General features: G+C 36.4%; 1 protein-coding gene across 1 annotated transcript in view; it reads left to right on the top strand.

Moving 5' to 3' along the window:
* Window positions 1-22,845, top strand: part of NLK (nemo like kinase) — a 123,490-nt gene that overhangs the window by 61,402 nt on the left and 39,243 nt on the right. Inside the window, exons 2-3 of the mRNA XM_065909059.1 lie at window positions 1,756-1,885; window positions 11,428-11,483. Coding sequence (XP_065765131.1) covers window positions 1,756-1,885; window positions 11,428-11,483 — 186 coding nt within the window. The remainder of the gene's footprint in view (window positions 1-1,755; window positions 1,886-11,427; window positions 11,484-22,845) is intronic.

The raw sequence follows: 22,845 nt of genomic DNA, 5'->3' as shown, positions 1-22,845 counted from the left end.
CCTGTACTCTTCCAAAGTGGTAATGTCATAAAAGACAAAGAAATGCTAATTAACTGTCCTCCATTAAAGAAGACTCAAGAGGCAGTGGCTACTATGCAGTGTGTGATCCAGAATTTCCTTTCCTTGCTGTTTCATTGACTTTTTATCTTCTGGTATCTAGGTACAGAAGTGGGATATTTAAATATGAAAAAAATGTAATAGTCAATATATTGTATTTGGTTTCCTTTGTATTTTGCTTTCCTGGATTATGTGGATTCTAAGCAGTGTTGTGGATTTTGTTTGGTATTTTTTAAACAACAGTCAAAAATGTTAGGTCTCTTAGCGTAATTGAATTACATTTCAAGGTATTGAAGAGTTAAAAATAATAATACTTGTTTTACCAAATTTCCTATCAGTGGGAGAAAGTAGAGTCCTCATGCTGTTTTAAAAATACTAGGCTGCACCATTTAAGAGTAATGAGAACTCAGGAAAGGAAGTAGCAATCACTAAGATAAATTTGTAAAGAAGTGATGATATGCATAAAGAAGTTTGGTATGATTTTTAGACAGTTATATAAAAGGAATGCTTTATTTTCAGAAAAGTAATTTGATGAGTGTCTTATTTCCTCCTGGACAAGAGGAAGAAATAAACTAAGTGTATGTAGTTAAGTAAATAATTAATTGAATAAAGATGGCTTCTAGTATTACATCTGTTGAAGAGCTTTGTCCTCAGTCTTGTTCTAAACTTTAATTAATAACTTAGATAAAGGCATTGGTGACATATAGACCAGATTTCAAAATGATAGAAATCTGGAAAGAAGAGCCAAATCATCAAATGACTGAAAGAGAAAATGAAAGATAACGGTAGCTGAGAGTGATAATTATCTAGCAAAATAAATCTGACAGGAATGAATTATGCAAAGACAACCAGTCATCCATGATGGATAGAAGGCAAAAAAAAGCTTTAGATTAATCCATGGAAGCTCAGTTAGCCAAATGGCCAATTGGCCATAATTACCAAAAACTTTGACTTAATATGTATCAGTTGGGTCCAGTCAGAAAAATGGAAAACACGTTCGTACTTCAAACACGGGGAACTGTAACGCAAGGAATTGGCAATATAGATTGGCTAAAAGAGAGAAAAGGCAGACACTGAGTTATTAAAGAGGGAGTAACCACAGGAGGCAGTTATCATACCAAGAACTGAGAAACAAAAGGAAACACATTATCCTAACCAAGATGCCACAGCCCTAAACTTCCACTCAGACTTATGAGGGGACACGCTTGTGTCCTGAAATGTCCTAAAAACCGTATTACTAAAAGATGTTCATTTACATAAGAAATATTCCAATTGTAGTCTACACACTGAATTAAAAGTGATCACGTTTGGTTCTCAAAATAAAGCATAAAACTAATTTGACTTCAATCATGTTAATGTTCTGTACTTTTTCCTTCCTGTTTAAAATAGCTTTACCGCTAATAGCCCTTCTACCTCAGATGTATTGCTAAGTGACCTCTCCGGAAATTTTAGTTTTTATAGAAATTTAGGGATTTAAAAAAAGAAGCAGCATGGCAGATGAGTTAGGTGGGCTAAACATTCTGTTTGGTTATACTTTTTTTTAATCTTTCTCACTGATACCTTAAGCATTATTAAGTGGATTTAATATTGAGTATTTCAACATAAAGGTATCTGTCATATGATGAAACGTTGAAGAGCAAAGTTTGAAATTGATTTCTTTGTCTTTTTTTCCTCTCCCCCTAAATATTGTGTCTTTAGGTCAGTAACAGATCCAAGAGATGGAAAGAGAGTAGCACTCAAAAAGATGCCCAACGTCTTCCAGAATCTGGTCTCTTGCAAAAGGGTCTTCCGGGAATTGAAGATGTTGTGTTTTTTTAAACATGATAATGTAAGTGAAGTTGGTGTTTGGGATAACTATTTCCTAACCATGTTTAATTATGTTAGTAAAGAGCAGAAGAGACTTAAAAAGGGTACATTACCATATTAAGGGATTTGGAAACCTGAGACAAAATAGACCTCTTTTGTGAATGAGCAAATTTAAATGAATTCTAGGATTTATTGATTGACAAATATTAATTGATATAAAGCAAATGTTAAAACTTAGCTTGGGAACAGTACTAATACTCGATGTAAAAATAGAGTATAATATGCAGTCTGAGTGATTTAAATAGAAGTAACTGGCCCCTGATTTTAAATGCCTTACTTTTATCTTTTACTATTTTAAATCAGAGTTAAGTTAAAGATATAAGAAAGTTTTTCCTCTGAAAAACAATACAGCTCTTAAAGATAATATGGGTTATCTTATTTATTACTCTGCTTAGAGATATCAAGACTCATGGGGAAAGAGAATCATAGTGGCTTGAGAGAGCTTCTCTTCAACTGATCCTGAATTAAAAGTTTGATACATGTAAAATTTCCCAGGTGGATGTTAGTGTTAGACTGTTAGTTTTCAATTTCATATGAAAAGTAAAACTGCCTCACATTCTGTGTTTGGTTCTCAACCTGTGCTATTTTAATTGCTGAAATAAAAGTCAGGAAAATAATAATTGCTTATGAATCTGACTGCTGGTTTGCACAGGAACTTTAAGAACTTTGGCCAAAGTGTGAATCACACTTTAAGACAAAAATTTATAGAAGTCTGAAGTATTTGGTAAAACTGGGAATATCAAACTTACAATGTGTTTTTGTTTGAAGCTCCTTGGTTTGACATATTTCATTTTACTGATTACCCCCCCCCAAATCCATTTTCCTTAAACTTTTTTAGAAAGTTATTGTTTTGTCTTTTATTCAGTTGGAACTGCTTAACAATGTGTGTGTTTGTTTCAGTAACTTTCAAAACATCATTCCAGTTGCTATTTCATGACTAGTTTCTGAAATTTTGGAAGTGATTTTAGATTGATGTCTAATGCTTGCTTAGTTATTTATTTCTCAAATTTGCCTTGTGAATACCAACCCAGCATCAAAAGAGTTGCACACCTTATATATACATTGTCAGAGACTCAAGTAAAGGGATCCATGGGAAAGAAATATTTTGCAGGTGGCATCAGAAATTCACTTACTACAGGTTTCAATGGTTTATTATATTCAGACCTATCTCGGCTTCTTTTATAAAGGAAGGATGGTGTAATTGGCCACTATCTGTATGTATTACTATCTTTGCTCATGACTCATTCCTATAGAGTAGCTAATTAAGTTACAGAGAGTGAGTAGTGTAAGAAAAGAAACAAATTGCGTCCTTGAAAATCACACATTAACACACAGCAACTACTGTTCGGAGCTCCTGAGGTCTATCATAAAAGAGTGCTTGTGACTTTTGTGGGAATGTTTGAAAGTGAGGCAGATAGTTGGAGTTGAAAACATCATGGCACCACTATTTTATACATAATGAATTTATGCCGTGCTCTGAAATCTATAGAAGTATCTTGGGGACAGCATACCTGGTATGTGTGGAATGCCAATCTAAGAGGCAACTGGTATTTGATGTAGTTAAGGCAACAGGTATTTATTAATTGTGTCCTGTGTGCAGAGTGTAGTGCTAGGTCATGTGGAGAATACCAAAAAACAAGCTTAATGGCCCTTTTTTAAAGGAAGTAGACCAGGTGCTTGAGCATTTGTTACTGAGTGTCAAGAAGTATGTAGACGCTTACGTATATTAATATGTAGAAATCTTGTCAGATAGGGTTTGTTATCCCTACTCTACGAGAAGGAAACCCAAGCTTAGAGTTAAGTAACTTGCCCAAGGCCAAGGTGGCACAAGATTGGAATTTAAATCTGTCTTGCTTCAGAGCCCATATTCATTATTTCAGTAAACATTTATTGTGTGCATCCTATATCCCTAAACTCCATCAGCTTCTAGGGGTTTCTACCCTCGGGGAGTTTAGTAATGTGATAAATACTGTGATAACAGTGCTGTGGGAGGACTGCCTGCCTGGTTAAACATTAATGCAGGACACTCTGCTCTGTGCAGAGTGAAAAGCTGGGCAACCAAACCTCAAAGTATATTTGAATCACCAGGTGAGTCTTAAAAAATGAAACTTCATGGGTTTCATCCCAGACCTACTAAATTGTAATCTCTGGGATTGAGATTACAGGTAGCGGTACTTTTTTTAAAGCTTCTCAGGTGAAAGATGACGGGTAAGTATTGTACTATTAAGAAAGAGAGAGTAATTGTCCTCGACTTAGACTCTCAAAGATGATTTTAACAAGGAGAAGGTAAACCTTAAGATGAGCCTTTTGAGATTAAGATTTGATTGACTAGAAGAAGAGAAAGGAATGTCATGATGAAAATGGCATTTAGAAAGATTCACCTGGCTGTTGCAGGAAGGTTGGGTTTTAATTTGGATGACTTTGTATGTGTCAGAGAATAGCTTCAGAGTCCTGGAAGACTTTGGATTTTCTTTTGAGCAGAACCTTCAAAGTCCTTGTATCATATCCATTGATTTCAGGTGATCTGACTGATTGAGATACACACATACACACACACTGTTTTTTTCTTAATGTTTGTTCATCTTATAGGATAAGTTCACTATGATGTAGTAATTTAAGGTGCCAGAAATGGGTTTAACTTTCTGAAGATCGATGTTGTTTAGTAGTGTAGTAGCATCTCAGTAGTATCCAGTCAGAATTTGAGATGTGACTGTATATTCTCTACTTCACAGACATGGTTGTCATTTTAACAGCATGGAAAAGGGGTGTTTGAGGGTTTTTTCAGTCTTTGAGAACCTGATGACTGCTAGGTACCCTCTTTTGGAAAAATACATATGCACACAATTTTTGCTTCATTTTAGACATTCACTAATCCTCTAAAGCCCATCCAGAGCCTCCTTAGGACCCACTGATTCCTGCCACGAGCCCTTGTTATACAGCTCTTGGGTTTTTCTTGTCCTTTTTCTGTCACACAGTAGGTAGACAGTCTATTGAAGAGTGAGTGAAAGTGACAGGAAAAAATATGAAATCTTGGAGTTACTTCTTCCCAACCTGTTAGTTCTGGAGTGGAGGAGGGCAAAGAGGAGGTAGAGAAAGCAAAGAAGAATGATTTGTTTTCCTTTGTATAGTCTGACTGAACTCAAACAAGGCCTCTCTGGGTTCATAAGTAGGAAAGAATCATACCAACAGGACCCTTCTCTGAATGCCGACAAGCTATTTGGCTACAGACATTATTAATGCTAATGGTTCTGCTGCTAAGGAGTATGAAAGGGCAAAGGATACTTAGAATAGGTTACTTATTAGTGGAGTTGGGGTTTTTTTTGCTCTGTGCCTAAATTTTGTGGTACTCTTGATGCATTTATAATAATAATAATACAGTAGCTTATATTCATGGACTGAAATACTCACTGTGGTTAATATGCATGCTTTACCCAAGTTGAGCCATATATTCAATGTAATCCCAATGAGCATCCCAGCAGTGTTTTATGTGTATGTGTGTTTGGAAATTGACATTCTAAAGTTTATGGAAAAGACCTAAACTAGTCAAGACAATCTTGAAGTTAAACAAATTCAGACATCCAAGTATTGAAACATATGAAGCTATAATAATCAAGGCAGTACAAGGATAGACAGATAAATGGAATAGAGTCTATAAACTGACATACATGTATGTGTTCACCTGATTTATAAGATAGGTGCTACTGCAATCCAGAGGGGAGTGGATGGCCATTCCAATAAACCAAAATCAATTAGATACCCATTTTTAAAAAATCTGGGTTTCCCTGGTGGGTCAGTGGTAGAGAATCCACCTGCCAATGTAGGAGACAAGGGGTTTGATCCCTGGGTGGGGAAGATCCCCTGGAGAAGAAAATGGCAACCCACTCCAGTATTCTGGCCTGGGAAATCCCATGGACAAAGAAGCCTGATGGGCTGCATAGTCCATAGGGTCCCAAAAGAGTCAGACACGACTTAGCAACTGAACCATAACAACAAGAACAATGAAAGAGATCTACTTCATGACATATACATAAGTTAATTCAAAATGGATCAGAGACTTAAATGTGAAAGGTAAAATAACAAAGCTTCTGGAATGAAACATAGGAAAATGTCTTCACGACTTTGAGATAAGCCAAGATTTCTTAACTAGACAAGCATTGACCATTTTTTTGGAAAATGTTAACTAGGACACCATTAACATTAAAAATTGATGCCCATCAGAAGTTTAAGGGATTTCCCTGGTGGCTCAGATGGTAAAGAATCTGCCTGCAGTGCAGGAGACCTGAGTTTGATCCCTGGGTTGGAAAGATTCCCTGGAGGAGGGCATGGCAACTCACTCCAGTATTCTTGGACAGAATTCCATGAACAGAGGAACCTGGCAGGCTACAGTCCATAGGATCGCAAACAGTCAGACAACTGAAGCGACTAAGTATATGCAGCACAGAAGTTTAAGAGAGAGAAAAGACAGACGTCAGACATCATCCAGCAAAAAACTTGTTTCCAGAATTTATTATGTGATAGAACAATTTTTTAAATAAATGTTTAGCATTTGAGGAAAACCATTAGAAATAAATATTTTACTTGATGTTTTTTCAGACTGTAAATTCTGTATCCAAGCATTATATATCTTATAAAGAGCTCCTCCAAATCAAAAATTTTTGCCCATCAGTAAAAGACTTAAGAATTTCACCAAAAATAGGATAACCAAATGGCTAATAAGCCTATGACAAATTGCTCAAAGTTGTTAGTCATTGGGGAAATGTAAATTAAGATTAGTGAGATACTACTATGTACCCACCAGAATGGCTGAAGTGAAAGACTGACAATACCCAATGTGGACGAGGATGTGAATCAACTGAAGCTTATTGTTGCTGGTAAGAATGTAGATTTGTAAACCCACTTAGGAAAACTGGTAATTTGTTACCGAGTCCAAGCTTGCTCTGCTCCTGGGAGACAAGGTGCTAAGGCAAGGAATATGAGTTTAAGCCGACTGACCAAAAAGATGGCAGACTGATGTCTCAAAGTAACCATCTTGTTGGTATCTAGATGCCAGTTTCTTTTACAGAACCAAAGAGAAAAGTGCTGAGGAACTAAAGTCAAAAGGCAGAACAGAGAGGGAGAGGCAGTGAGGGAGTAAAGTAAAAAAGACCATCAGTCTTGTAAAACATCTACTGGAATGGCCTGCCTGTGGAAGAGATGTGTTAATCTCTTGCAGACATTCACAGTAGGCAGAGTCAGATTATCTCTGCCAGCTAACAAAAGCACTTTAGTTTAAATTAACAGTCAGGCAGAAGGCCAGGGTCCTCTGAGACAGGTTGTTTATGTATGATTATAATAACAACAGCAACGAACAGCGAGTCAAAGAAACATTCAACTTGGAGTCAGAATTGGTTGTTCTCTGCCACAGTTTCTCCTAAAGCTAAATATACACCTGCCCAGTGACCCAGCAGATCTCTTTGGTATACCCAAGGCAAATGGTTGCATATATCTACCAAAGGACATGTACAAAAATGTTCATAGCAGCTTCATTCATAATAACATTTAGAAACAACCCCCAAGTTTGCCAGCAGTACTCTGGATAAATACTTTGTGTTATATTCCCTTGATATGATGGTATCCTACACATCAATATAAAGGATGAAGATTCACACATGGGTGAATCTCACAGACATAACAGTAAATGAGAGAAACCATATACAAAAGACTTGATTTTTTATGATTTAATTTACATAAAGTTCAAGGACAGGCAAAAGGAATCCAGGGTGATGGAAATGAGAATAGTGGTAACCTCTGAGCAGGTATGGGTTTTGACTAGAAAGGAGCAAGGGGGCTTTCTGGGATGTTGAAATCCTTAATTTCTTGATCTAGCTTTTAACCATGGAATAAAAATTTGTCATGTTATATACTTTATGTGTATAAAAATTATTCAGATTATACACTACAATTTGTATATTTTACTATATGTTACAGCTCAAAAAAATAACATTCTCTACCTTAAACAACTTAAAATCTATTGTGGGTGGGGGTAGGTGAGAGAATGAAGAGGCAGTGGGAGCTCCTTTGCTTAAATTTGGAATTTGAATTAATTAAATTTGAATTCCACAAACAGTTAAATTTTTAGTCTTTACATTTAGGATTGAGATTATTTACAGCAATTGTTTTATTGATAAAGGGTTAACTAAAAAAAAAATACCATTAAACCATTTACTAATGTAACCAATTTTAGTGAATCTTCTAACATCACAGAAGTTAAAATTCTGAAAAGCAGCTACCACAAAGAGCTTTTGTCCAACTCTTAAAAAGATTTGAGAAATGTGCTGAGACACTGGTAATGACCATGATTTCAGGACAGAGCTTTAGTTCATTTTTTAATTAGACAAATCAGCTTGCTTTTTGTGTGTTTGAGATCCTCAGAGTCTTGAGTCCGTGGTATTTTGGGATACTTTGACTCTTTACAAGTGACCTCCTATTTACATCATAATGCTAATCTCACATACTTTATTCCCATAAATAATAGAGGGGTTATAGAAGGACTTGGACTGTTTAAATAGTGAGTCAGTCATGAAGTCTGAGGTTTGAAACTGCTAATGTTCCTTCTCACTTAACTCATTTACATCACTTATGAGATTCCTGAATCGTCTCTAAGCACTGTTTTTGCCACCTGGAAACACTGAATGCTGTCATCTGATAAACACTTTGAGGTAGAAAGAACAGGAATATAAGACAATAGGCATTTAAAAAATTCCAGATAGAGTTTAAAGTATTATACCTTCAAAGCCGAGAACCACAGCTAAATGCTTTGGTGCACATGTCTAACCCTATTTTATATTGGCTGTTCTACAGAAAGCCTCCTCAAATTTGGAGTAAGAAAGCCTCATTCTTCTCTATCAAGGTTTAAAATGTATGGCTGTCACTTTCCTTTAGATAACCTCTAATTATAGCAGATAGATTTGAAGTGTAAAATAGCTTTGTCTAATGGACGCTGTCACTCACTGCATTCTGTTTCCCCCCAAGACAGGATGTATGTTGTTCAGATACAGAGCTTAGAGTCCAAAAGATGTCAAGTAAAACACTAATTTCTAACTGCCTTCCTCAAAGCATCAAATATTCATGTTAAAAATTGTTCTATCACATAATGAGAAATGAATTTATGTGAATTTGTGACACCAGCTAATTATAGGTGTTTAAAAATATAGAAATGAAGTAATTTATCTTTCATATGGTAAAAATTATTCTATGAAGAAACTGGAAAAATCTGTTATTTTCCATTTATACCAAAATTTCCAAGTATAAACATTTTAATTCAGAAAGGAAATACAGATATTCTTTATAAACTAAGGATACTCTTTATAAACATCTAGACTATTTAAAAACCTTTATACTTAACTGGTATTAAAGTGAAAGTGAAAGTCACTCACAGTTGTGTCCAACTCTTTGCGAGTCCATGGAATTCTCCAGGCCAGAATACTGGAGTGGGTAGCCTTTCCCTTCTCCAGAGGATCTTCCCAACCCAGGGATCAAACCCAGGTCTCCTGCATTGCAGGTGGATTCTTTACCAGCTGAGCCACAAGGGAAGCCCAAGAATACTGGAATACTGGAGAGGGTAGCCTATCCCTTCTCCAGCAGATCTTCCCGACCCAGGAATCAAACCGGGGTCTCCTGCGTTGCAGGCAGATTCTTTACCTACTGAGCTATGAGGGAAGCCCTAAGTGAGTGAAGGCTTTTTCAATAAAGGAGGTTTCATTTAATTAAAAACTTTATAAAGTAACAAATTATTGGCTAAAAAAAAATAATAACCTTTAAAATGAACAAAGGACTTCCCTGGTAGGCCAGTGGGTAAGATTCTGTGCTCCCAATGCAGAAGACCTGGCTCAATTCCTGGTGAGGGAACTAGATCCCACATGCCACTGCTCGGAGTTCACATGCTAAAGATCAAAGATTGTGCGTACCACAAGACCTGATACAGCCAAATAAATAAAAATACTAAAATAAAATGAACAAAGTTTCTTCCATACATAAATTGCAAGGGGAAAAGAGAAATAGAGGAGAAATCTATAGGTAAAACTTGCTAGATAATGCATCAACCATAATGTGTAAATCCTCTTTAGCTCCTAATTTAGATTAACACTTTTTTTTCCCTCCCCAAAAATAAGAAATTTAGAAATCTGAGCACTGGGTATTTGATGGTGTTGAAAAACATTAAATTTTCAGATTTGTTCATTGTACTTTTAAAAAGTTTTTAGCTTTTAGAAATATTTACTGATGGACAGCTGAAAATTTCTTCAAAATTATACAGGGAGAGTGGAGGGTATAGATGAATGGAGAAAGGTCACATGTAGATAACTACTAAGGCCAAGTCTTGATTACATGAGTATTCTTTTATATTATTCTACCCACTTTTATATGTTTGAAGTTCTCCATAATAAATTTTTTCATGAAAAACTAAGCTAAAGATCAGGAAATATGAACTTGTACTACACAGTTTATTTCCTGTTAAATACCTTCTTCTGAATCCTTTGAGCATGATATTTCTCATTGGCAAGATAGGTTTGAATTCTTAGGTGTGACATCATAGATGGGGCTTAAAGGAGTTGGTAGACAGTTGGTAGGGGAAGAAGGCCTATTTGTTATGTTTCTATGGCAGAAATCACATTGGTAGTATGCAGCTTTTATAAAGGACTTGAATTTCAGGTACCTTAAAGTCTTTTTTTCCACCCTAGTGACTTCTTTTTCTGTACTTGGAATAAAATCCAAAACACTTTCCGTAGTTTAAAGAGATTTTGTATGATATACTCCTGCCTTTCTCTTCTATTTTCTCCCGGTCTGTTTTCCTCCCACCCTCTGTGTTCCATAGGCACTGGCATTTCTATTTCTAGAATCCTCCAGGTTCTTTCCTGCCTCAGTGCTTTTACACTGCCTGACCAACTCCTATTCACCCTGCAACTCTTGGTGTTCCTTCAGGGAAGCTTTTTCTTCCACTGCTCTGTACTTTTTCCCTTCATAATAATAAATGTCACAGCTCCGTTTTTGTTAACTATTTAATGCCTTCCTCTCCCCTAGTCGAGAGAGTGGGGTGGTTATTTTTATTCATCAGTTTTACCAAAGAGCCTCCCAAAGTGCCTACCAGATAAAATACACATAGTAAACATTTTTGAACAGAGGAGTAAAGGGTGAATGGTAGGTAGAGCTCTCAGGCTCTTAGAGCGAATCTGATTGTTAGAAATAAGGCATTTCTTTCCAGCATTCTCCTGTGTAGGTGTTCTGGTAGCATGTAGTATATCCCAATTGCCTCTCATATTGGTGTAGCTAAAATTGTCTTTGATAGTAGTTTTACAAAGCCTATCTTAATGTTTCAGTGTTTCTTGGTTGATAAATTTAGTTCATCTCAGTGGGCAATTATAATGAAGCCTGAAATCATTAATGAGTTAAGAGTACTTTTTTGCATTTATGTCATATTTTGGTTCTTTTTTTTCCTCTAAATTTTCTTTTTTTTTTTCCTTTCCCCAGGTACTCTCTGCCCTTGACATACTCCAACCTCCACACATTGACTATTTTGAAGAAATGTATCCTAACCAGGGAATGTGAAAGAAGGGAACAATTTTTTAATTAATTTGTTCCACTAGCACCTTCTGGGGTTCATGCCTTGAAGTATATTAAATCTCATCCTTGCAGAAGTGGTTGAGTACCTAGAACCAGGTAATTTTGAAATCCCAAGTATCTGAAAAAGCTCAACGTTATCAATATATCCTGAGTGGTGATACCACAAAACAAGACTTCTGAATAGATGTTTCACTTCATCCCCACAGCCTTGTGAGATAGGTTATTGCTATTCCTTTTTTGCTGATGAAACCATTGAGGCAGCTATGTTGTAACAGAATTTGGTAAAGTCCTTTGTCACTATACAACAATTGCCAGTCGGTCAAGAAGATAATACTGCTCTCTTTTTTTTTTAACCACTTGGGTAAGGTGAAAAATAAAGAGAGCTCTTGAATACTGTAATTCTTGGTGATACTTCAACCTACCAGTCCTTTATGGAACGCACCCCTCTGTGCAGTAAAGGGTTAACTCAGTGAACTTGGGGCACCCTACTCCTACACATTCTCAAGAAATGACTGACCTTTGACCAGCTCCTGGCTGATGGAGTGTCTTTGTATACCTTTTAGTGTTCAAAACTGAGATCTTGGGCCAGGTAAGATGGTTCTGACACACCTTTTCTTTAAACGTATATAAACAATTAGGGGTTTCTGTGGTGGTTCATTGGTTAAGAAACCACCTTGCAATGCAGGGGACCCCAGTTCAGCCCCACATGCTGCAAGAAATCTTTTTTTTTTTTTTTTTTTTTAAGTATATAAAATCAACCTAAGGATGGATTGAGAAAGTTTTTCTTCTTCTCAGCTATAGGTTAGTAGTAGCAACTGAGTAAGAGCATTCATGATTCCATTTCTGGACTTTCTGGTGATAACGTGGCTCTTGATTGAAGAAAAGAAGGAAGCTGGTAGGAGAGGGGCAGTACTTGTTTCATTCAGCACAAGTAAATTTCTTTGTTTGGTCAGGAGCCACCACCTTTATTTATCCTTTCTGTTGGTGGGAAGGGAATCCATATATTAAAAGGCATTCCTGTGAGTGTGTAAAATCATTTCTGCCTCTTTGGAAATGAGGAAATTTTCTTTTTAAATAAGAATTTTACTGGATTTACAGGTGTGTCAGAGGTCCCCAAGATTACTGTCAGGTTTGATGATTTGGTGAAAGGACTCAAGGACCCAGGAAAACTGTTCTACTCATGGTTACAGTGTATTACTGCAAAAGGATACAGATTAAAATCAGCAAAGGAGAAAGCTACATAAGGCAGAGTTCCAGAGAAACCAGACACAAAGTTCCAGTTGTGCTCTCCTAGTGAAACTGCACAGATAGTGCTTAATTCTCCCAGCAAAAGTGTGTGACCACAGGAGTAAAATGTTACCGACCAGGGACGCTCACCTCAGCCTTGGTGTCCAGGGTTTTTGTTGGACGTCAGGGAGCCTTCAGGACTGACCTTAGCTACTCAGTCTCTAGCCCTCCTCCCTTCTCACCCAGAGGTTGAACTAATGCAGCTGGCCCAGGGCCCCAGGTGAACAAAAACAGGTGTTCACCATAAATCACATTGTTAGCATAAGCCATCTGGTGTGGCCAAAGCATCAGGTATGCTAAGACATTCTTAGGAGGCAGGATATTGCAAGAGTTCAAAGGTTATTTCTCAGGGGCCAGTCCTAAAGACTTATGGAATGTGTAAGTTTGGGGCAACCCAGAGCTGCTGTTAACCCTTTATTGCACTTAGGCCATCTGTGGGGAAAGAATGTTTTCATAAGAGATAATTGATGAATATGGGGTATTTTTAATAAATATCAAGTATTTGTAGATTTTCTTCATTGAACATGTAGCTAATTCATTATATCCTTGTCTGTTTTGTCTTATAGTTCAAGCATGAATTCTTTATATCAGGCATTAATTTTTTATACTTGGGTTTGTTATTCCTTTAAAATGTATGCTATTAAAAGTAGGAATTCTCAATGCTTATTATTATTGTTGTTTGTAATTTGAGTCTGGGGGATCCTAGATTCATTTTTATTTCAAATACTTGCAGAGCAGCGAAAATTTAGCACCGTTACGGTTTAAAACCATAGGTGTCATAGGTGATGTAATAGCTGTTGGTAGCTGATTTCAGCCGTTTCATTAGCTAGCAGAATGTTTCTATGAAATTCCTTTCCCTAAAATTGTTCATGAATGTTTATATTAAAAGCCTTTGTCATGAAATATTTGTGGAACCCTCTAGTACACCATTTACTTAAATGTTTTACTTTATTTACCTTTAGGTTAAAAGATTGACACCTGTGCTTTCACAGTTATTAGCTGGCTACAAATGGAAAACCTTCAAACCTAAACCTGAGTATTCTTTTTTCTGTTATATAATTTTTAGCTATATGTAGAATGATATATGGAAAAAAAAGGTGCTTTTCAGTGATTGTGCCATTTGGAAAAAAATAAATCCTGTTTATATAAGAAGAGTTAAACCATAGCTGCCACAGGGTTATGAAGACTTTTTAAAAAGGAAGACATGGTGAAGCTTGGGGTACAAAATTACTGAAATTATGTGTTTTAGAACAGCTAAATGGAAACGTTTAGCTGCTAAATAGAAATGTAAGAAATGCCTTAGTTACATATGTGCTCTGCCTGATTTTTCTAGTATCCTAAATAGAACCTTTTCTGTGTCCAGTGCTTTTTAATACAAAGAAATTTGTTATAGCCAAAGCAAAAAAAAAAAAAGATTTCCCTCAGTGTCCCTCTGAAAAATAAGAAAACTTCTGCCTAAAACACAAAAGTATTGAATGATTAATAGGATCTCAAGTTCCTATTTGATTTCAATGTAATACATTATCCATCTGTACCAGCAGCTCCCTCTGTAGTACCTCAGAATCATGGCATATACATTAAACATGGTTTTAGACAGTGCTTTTTTTTTTTTTTTTTAAGTTGAAGGCTTTTAGAATAGATAATATTTTGAATTTTAAATATATGATCTTGGAATTGTGCTTTGAAACTATTTTGGAGGCTCTGTTGTTTTAGGTAAGTTCTAAATACATATATTGCTAGGCATCTAATGGATGTCTGATATTTCATCAATAAGAGAGCCCATTTATGGAGTCAAAAATATATATAAAGGGAAAGAAATAATCTTTAGTAATCTTAAACATAGAGTACCATATTATTATACTTTTTTCTAAGACTAGAAAATTGGGATGTTATAGTGCATATATAAGTTTCAGCAGACAGTATTTTAAACCAAAAGACCTTTTTAAAACTAATCGAGTAGTTAATATCATTTTAGAAAATCTGAGGTCTATGAACATTTTGATGTAATCAATTGTACAATGTTAACGTGTATATCATGCAGTTAATCATCTGTTTTTCACTAAAACTGTAATAAAATGACTATATCAGTGCCCACCAAAAATTTAGCTTGGGTTTTGAAAGACCATGCATCTTTAAATAACTCTTTATGCAACTTTTAAAAAGACAGTGTCTAGATTATAACTGTTTACAAACCTCCCTACAGAGTTCAGTAGATGAATCAGGTCTAGAAAGAGCAGTTAAGTTCTACCCTGACCTCAGTAACTTTTATCTTTTGTGTTTTCATGGTTTTAAAATCTAATATATCCACCAAAAAATATATTCTCTAATAATTAAGAAAAATTATATTTTTTAACTTGAAACACAGTCTTAACATTTTATGGAGAAGAATATGCATGGTATAAGTCTTCTGTGCTAGAAACAGTTAGAGCCTAAAATCACTAGAAATGAGAACGGGATAACAGTGTGCTCCAGTTTGCCAGGACTCCTGGATTTTACCTGATGTCCTGGTATTAATAAGTTTCTCCTTTTACTTTCAGAAGTGTCCCTATTTGAATAATAGGTTTGGCTTGTGCAAGCAATGTTAAAACAGGAATTTCTTGTCATAAAGACAATGAGGGAACCTACATATCCATTTCAGCCAGTTAAAGTCTTTGGTAGGCAGTAATGTAATACTATTGAATAAACTACTCCCAGATGCAGTAGTTTAATTGATAGTATTAGTAGACTGTATTTTATATACACAATATGTAATTCCCTAGTGCTATGAAAGAGCTCTGTAACCCTCAGGGAACCTTAGGAGCCAGTGAAAAGCTAAGAACAAGCAAAATAAAATGTGTAAATGCAGATATAAGTAAGTGCACTCTTTCTGCAGCAAAAGTACCAGCGAGGACCGGAAATCTACATCTTAAGAATTTTGAAGATTTCCATATTGTTAGAATTTCCCCTTCATTTATTCCATAAACATAAGCATCAACTATGTTCCTAGAACCAGGAATTTTTTTCTGTTTTGCTCACTGTTGTGTTCCCAGCACTTAGAGCAGTACCTAACATATAGTAGTGCTAAATAGACATTTGTTGAATAGGATAGTGTCTGACTTAACAGGTTTGTAATCTAGTAGATGATACAATCATATAAATAATATAGATTGGAAAGTACAGTGATAGAGAAAAATCTACATATCCTGAGAGCATTAAGGATCTGATTTTCACTCCCCATTTTAGTTTCCACGCTGATTACTTAAAAAGCATTTGATGTTTTTAAACAAAAACTTTCATTTACCCACCATCACCAGTTCTGGCTCCTTAGCAGTGAAGCCTAAGACAGACACTTAGAAAGGCAAAACAGAGGAAAAGTTGGCAGAACAATCCAAGAACAGCACAATTCTTAAGTTTGACCACTTAGGCTGTATCTCCTCAGCTTTATTTATTCATGTGGCCAAACATTTAGCACTGTTATATGTTTAACATTGTATTAATACTGATCCCTGTGGAGGTTATAGAGATATATTGATGAATTATTTAATTTTTAAAAATTTAGTGTGTCAGGAATTACTCTCAATACTTCACTCTTATCTCCATTTTAAAGATGAAGAAACTATAGCTCAGAGAGTTAGATAACTTGATCAAGGTCACTTAAAAATGATAGAGCTGGGGTTTGAATCCATGTTGACTGGTCTGATGGGTCAAGAATGCTCTTAACCCACTACTGCCTCTTAATGTTTTCCCTCGAGAAAAATGTTCTCCTTTGAGTCAGTGGGGTGAGATAAGAATTAAAGAAATAAGTATTATGTATGGTAGATTGTGTCAGAAGATTTAAAAGAAGAGATTGCCTCACCCAAAAAAAAACCGTAAGAAGATTTCATGTAGGAAAAGACATTTTAGTTGAGTGTTGAAGGATGAGAAGGATTTGGATTGGTAACATTGAGGAGGATGGATATTCCAAATGGATGGAGTAAGTATTAGCATCTTCTAGGGAATGACTAGAGTTTAGAATGTGTGAATAGTGAGAAATTAAGCTATTTGGAGCCAAGTCATGGAGGGCCTTGAATGTTGAACTAAGTAAATTCATCTTTATTCAGTAGACATTTTAGAACCCAGTGAAGGATTTTTGTGGTGAGAAATGACAGAATCAGAAGTATATTCTATAAATTTAACAAAGTTTCTGTTGGGGTGTTGAGAAAGTTCTAGAATCAGAAGTGGTGATAGTTGCATAACATTGTGAGTGTGCTTAATACCACTGAATTAAGAGGTTTTTGAGCATAGCAGTGGGACCAACCATAGTCTAGAAAAGGTAGGAGAAAAGGCAGCTTACTCCTCCACTTACCAGCTCTTTAAATGGAGACTGTGTTACCCAAATCATGTTGATGCTCTTCATATAAATCCATTATAAATGTTTTTTGATGGCCAAATTAACTAAATCTTAAAAATGTCAACACCTAATTCATTTGCTGTTAAACTTTAGAAAATGAGAATATATTTTTTAGGTCTAAAATTCCAGTGTTATTTTCATGCTGACGCATCAGCAGTAGAAAAAGCAGAATTCAAAGTCAGGTGTGAGAAGTTTAGATATTTTCCTTTGACTCTGCCTTGAGCTAATCACCCAAAATCTCTGCATCATTCATTCTCTGAACAGTGAATTTTTGAACTTATGATGGAGTCACAGTCCTGCGTTTAAACTGAAACATATGCAACACGGTTTTTTGAATTTAACATGGTTAAAAAAGAGAATTTAGTTTGTGCCCAATTCCATTCATTTACCTTCTTTTCCAGAATGAGCATGAGACAGAAATCAAGATGTACTGTACCCTCAGTTAGTTTCAGCTCCCATAGGCTTCCCACAGTGAGAGCATTTCACCAAACTGAGTGTGATACTGGTGTTAAGAGAGGTACTTTTATGTGGCATGACCCCTTAACACAAGCTGTCTGTTTCATATGGGGTTCAACTAAAGAGAATAGCACTCTGTTCCAATGCCAGAGAATACAATACTGTTGAATTTAATGAGAGTTTGATGTGTTGGTTTCCAACATGGTATCTTCCCAGGTGACTTTTTTTTGTGACACTTGGTGTTCATTTTATGCCTTAACTTTAGAACTTTACCCTCAGGAAAGAGGTACCAGCAGGTAGTATCAAGTATAATGGCCATTGCTGTTATCCTTAAGGAGTTCATGGTTCAAAAGAGATGATTGACAATTGTGAAATAATTATAATACCAGGGTAATCAAGTTTACAATAGAGATATTAACCACATTTTCTTATGTATGAAAACTTCCCTGCCCTCCTTCCCTCTCCCACAAAAGAATAGTTTGGAGGATTTACCTGGAACTTAAAATTTTCATAGAATAAAACATTTTCCTATATCAATTCATTTGAGATCAGTTGCGTATTAATAGGATAGATATGGGGCTTTCCTGATAGCTCAGCTGGTAAAAAATCTGCCTGCAATGCGGGAGACCTGGGTTCAATCCCTGGGTTGGGAAGATCCTCTGGAGAAGGGAACAGCTACCCACTCCAGTATTCTGGCCTAGAGAATTCCATGGAATGTACAGTCCATGGGGTCTCGAAGAGCCGGACTTGACTGAGCAACTTTCACTTCACTTCAGGATAGATATATTTTCCATAGTTTTTCACAAAATTTTAGGCGGTTTCTGGTTTCTATTTGTGGGTACATATAACCCTTTTTGTATAGCTATTCTAATTAAATAGCAGTATGGAACAGTGCTAAAGGCGGTACATCTAATTGCGTGATAGAGTATTTATTCTATAAATGTTAGAAAGTAGGTACTGTGAGCAGATGGATAAGGTACTCATATCTTTTTTCCCCAACTTCATTAAAATATAATTTGATACATAGCAGATCTTATATCTTGACAGAGGAGGCAGATCCCTTTAAATGGACCATTGTTTTAACTTTTGCCTCTTCCCAGTTGCCATAGAAAATACTCAGACTTCTGATATACCTCTCTCAGATTGTTGTAGATTTTTGTTCTCTGTATATTTTGAATCCTCTCTGCCCTATTCCTTTTAATAACTCTGCCTTTTAAAATCTTCAACCAAAAATGAATTTCACTGTGATGGGTAGCACTGGGCAGATGTACTAAGGAAGCATCTGGAGCTTGGCATATTGAGAGGCTTGTCCTCCCTTCAGAATGCTGTTTGTGGTTGTTTATACTGCTGATAGCAGTCTACTGTCAGGTTTTAATGACATCATTCTTGCAGCTTTACAGTAGATCAGACTGGAGTAAGTTGCTCTCAAATTCTGTTGGGTGAAGGACGTTTGACACCAGATCATCTGGACATAGAAGTGAGTTTTTCAGACCTGTTGCGAAAGGGTATGTGTGCTTAGTCGCTCAGTCGTATGTGATTCTTTGCAACCCATGGACTGCAGCCCACCAGGCTTCTCTGTCCATGGGATTCTCCAGACAAGAATACTGGAGTGGATTGCCATGCCCTCTTCCAGAGGATCTTCTCAACCCAGGAATCGAAGCCAGGTCTCCTGCATCACGGGTGGATTCTTTACAGTCTGAGCCACCAGGGAAGCCCTAAGAAAGGGTGGATAGGTCTAATTTGAGGACCCATTGACAGTAAGAAGCATGAGGCAGTTTATATGACTGATATGTGCATCTTTATCCTCTGAAGGGGTTAAGTGTGGATTGGATATGTGCATCTTTATCCTCTGAAGGGGTTAAGTGGGGATTGAAGAATCTGCCCCTTCTCTTCATTAATTAAAAAAAATTGGAGAAATGAAATGTTTCTCAACTTGGGAAGAGACTCTTCTCTCAAATATATATATTATGTCCAGAAAAGTAGTGACTATTTCGGTCATTAATTCTGCTGCTATTCCTTGGCTCTTTTTTTTTTTTAATTATTTATTTTACTTTACAACATTGTATTGGTTTTGCTATACATTTGACCTGAATCCGCCATGGGTGTACATGTGTTCCCCATCCTGAACCCCCCTCCCAAGTCCCTCCCCATCCCATCCTTCTGTCTGTGTTTGTGTATCTCTGCATTTATTTGCTTTGTGGGGCTATGATGACAAAAGATTAGTAATCTCAGACTCTACTACGAGCATTTGACAGATACAGAAACTTGCCTTTGCCTTCTGTAGGGCACTTTGAAAAGACTGAGGTTTGAAATAATGTCATATATTCTAGGATGCTTTTTCTGTCATTGCATATGTGGTTATAGCTTTAGTGACAAGGACTCAGCGAACAGAATCTTCTGGGCCATGGCAGGATGTAGAATGACAACTTTCCAGTTTTCTGTTTTTGTTTTTGTTTTTTTCATTTTTTTCACATGGTAGAATTGACTTTCTTTAGTCAATTTAAAATTGCAAATTAAAGGTGGTTTTAATTTTCTTTATTCTTGACATTCTATACAACAAATTAGTTACCTTAAAAAGAAGAGGAATTTGCCTTAGCGTAGGAAAGATTGTTATATTCAAGCATTTTAACACCATGACCTTTTATTCCATTGATTTCTATAGAGAAGCACAGGCATGCTTCAGAAAAGGTCAGTGATTCTAATTGAAACACATACCAATTTTTTTCTAGTTGCAAAGGCGCCCATGCTTTTTGTTACAAAAAAGATGATGAGATTTAGAGCTGACCATTTCTTACGAGAAAGCAATTTTCTCTGTGATGCATTGCTGTTTTTCTTTCACGTCGAAAGCATTGTTTGAAATCAACAATATCCAAAAACCAGATTTTTCCTTATTCATGCTATTTAATACCCCTCATTTTTATTTCCAAGGCCGTTACATATCTGAGATCTCAATTGAAATTTCCCTCTGTGGACCTGATTTTGAAAGAAAAAATGTGAAGAAAATGATACCTATTTAAGTCTCTCATATTTATGGTTATAAGATTTTCCTTCCAACAGGAATGGCAGGATTTCAGAATTAGCGCTTAACATGAGTTTAAGCATGTTTTAACTGTCATTCTTAGACTTTTCGTAGAAGAGACTCTGTGGCTTCAGGAACCAAACTTGGGTATCTACATACTATAGTTCGTTAAACCAAAAATTCACTGTGTCCTTTTGGAAAAGTCACCTGATCTTCATAGTTGTTCTAATTTATATTGCATGAAGATGGAAGGCCTTTTTTTTTTTAATGATTGTTAAATTGTTGGCCAACATGTCTCCTACTTGATATTTAATATTGCAAGAGTTCTTTTTTTATAATCTGGTTTAGTGTTGGTCTTTGTCCAGTATGAAGTGGAAGAAAGAATTGCCCACTTTTTAATATCTGAAATCAGGGATTAAAATTGTGTTTTCAAAGCTTTCTTTCTATATTCATTCTGGAGGAAATAATTTGTGTTCTCCATTTTCTTCTCCCAACTCAGCTCAACCAGCTAAATACCCTTACTTTGCTTTCGGAAAGCTTTTTAACACATCATTAATAGTTTCTCACACAACCTCAGTTGCTCTTTCCACATGTTCTCAGACTTCAGTTAAGCAGGCAGGTCAACCCACTATAGTTCTGAACTTTAGATGGTGAGAGTTTTTTAACCTGATAGGGTAGTTTTTAACATAAGACCACATCACAGATTTTCACACATATGCACACCTTGAGCTGTCCAGAATGATTAACTATTATTAAAGTGCTTATATAGTAATGCTTTCTTATGACATTTACATAACCTTTATATATAGCAATCATTTATTTGTAATAGTTTATAAACTCCCCTGGTTCTTACTGACTCTAGGAGCTGGGTAATGAATCACCTTTATTCTCTCTTGTCTGAGAGGTGGAAACAATCTAAGTCATAGACTGATTGGCAGGCTCAAACATGGGAATATGGAAAATTGACCATCATTGCAGGATTATTATATTAGGAAATTGACAAGCAAGTATCTCCCTTTCTTCTTCAAAACCTTGGTGGCTCTTCCAATATCTGTTCTTGGTCAGAGCCTAAATAACAGCACTCTTAAAATCAGTCCCATTCTCTGCTCCTTCTGCTTACCATGCTGTCATCATCGGTTAGTTCTGCTGCCTGACAAGAGTGGTCTTGAATTCAGTGACTGTCGTGTCATGAAATGGGAACAAGCTCCCTATCTTTTGTTTATTTCAAAATCTTTTGATCAGTCCAGGGCCAACCTTGTCAGCATTCTTGCTAGCTTGAGGTAATAGAAAATCTATCATAATGGCAAAGAGCATGGAACCAGACAACCTATATTTGAACCCCAGCTTTGCCTTTTACTTGTGTTTTCTTGAACAAGTTACTTAACCTCTCTGTGCCTCAATTTCCTGGTTAATAAAATGAAAATGTTTAGTAGTGCCGTAAAGAAGGCTGAATGCCAAAGAATTGATTCTTTTGAGCTGTGGTATTGGAGAAGACTCTTCAGGGTCCCTTGGACTGCAAGCTCAAACCAGTCAATCCTAAAGGAAATCAGTACTGAATAGTCATTAGAAGGACTGATGATGAAGCTCCAATACTTTGGCCGCCTGATGCCAAGAGCCAACTCATTGGAAAAGACCCTGATGCTGGGAAAGATTGGAGGCAGGAGGAGAAGGGGACAACAGAGCATGAGATGGTTGGATGGCATCACTTGACTCAATTGACATGAGTTTGAGCAAGCTCCGGAAGATGCAGAAGGATAGGGAAGCCTGGCGTGCTGCAATCTATGGGGTTGCAAAGAACTGGACATGACTGAACAAATGAGCAACAACCACCCCACAGAGTTATTTGAGGAATAAATTGGGATAGATAGTTAGAACAATACCTGGCACTTAACAAGTACAAAAAAGTAGTAAGGAAAGGCCTTATAGATGAAGTAGAGCTTAGTGAAACTCCTATGGACTTTGTGAAGCAAAGTGCACCAAGCCAGCTATGAACAGATGGTATTAGCAAGTCCTTATCACAAGTGGATTTTCATAATGGCTGATCAGTAACTACCTAGCCCATTTACAGAGAGTTGTTTTTTTAAATAAGATGTGAACTGTTAATGAGGAATGGGTTGTCAACCTCAGTACCTCATATTCTCTTACCTGGTCTCCTCTTAACCTGAAAATATATTCTGTATACATCTCGCCGGCA

The sequence above is a fragment of the Muntiacus reevesi genome, chromosome 18, assembly GCF_963930625.1.
Source record: "Muntiacus reevesi chromosome 18, mMunRee1.1, whole genome shotgun sequence".
NCBI classification, from domain to species: domain Eukaryota; kingdom Metazoa; phylum Chordata; class Mammalia; order Artiodactyla; family Cervidae; genus Muntiacus; species Muntiacus reevesi.
Note: the sequence above shows the minus strand (reverse complement) of the source record. Positions and strands in the feature narration are given on the sequence as shown.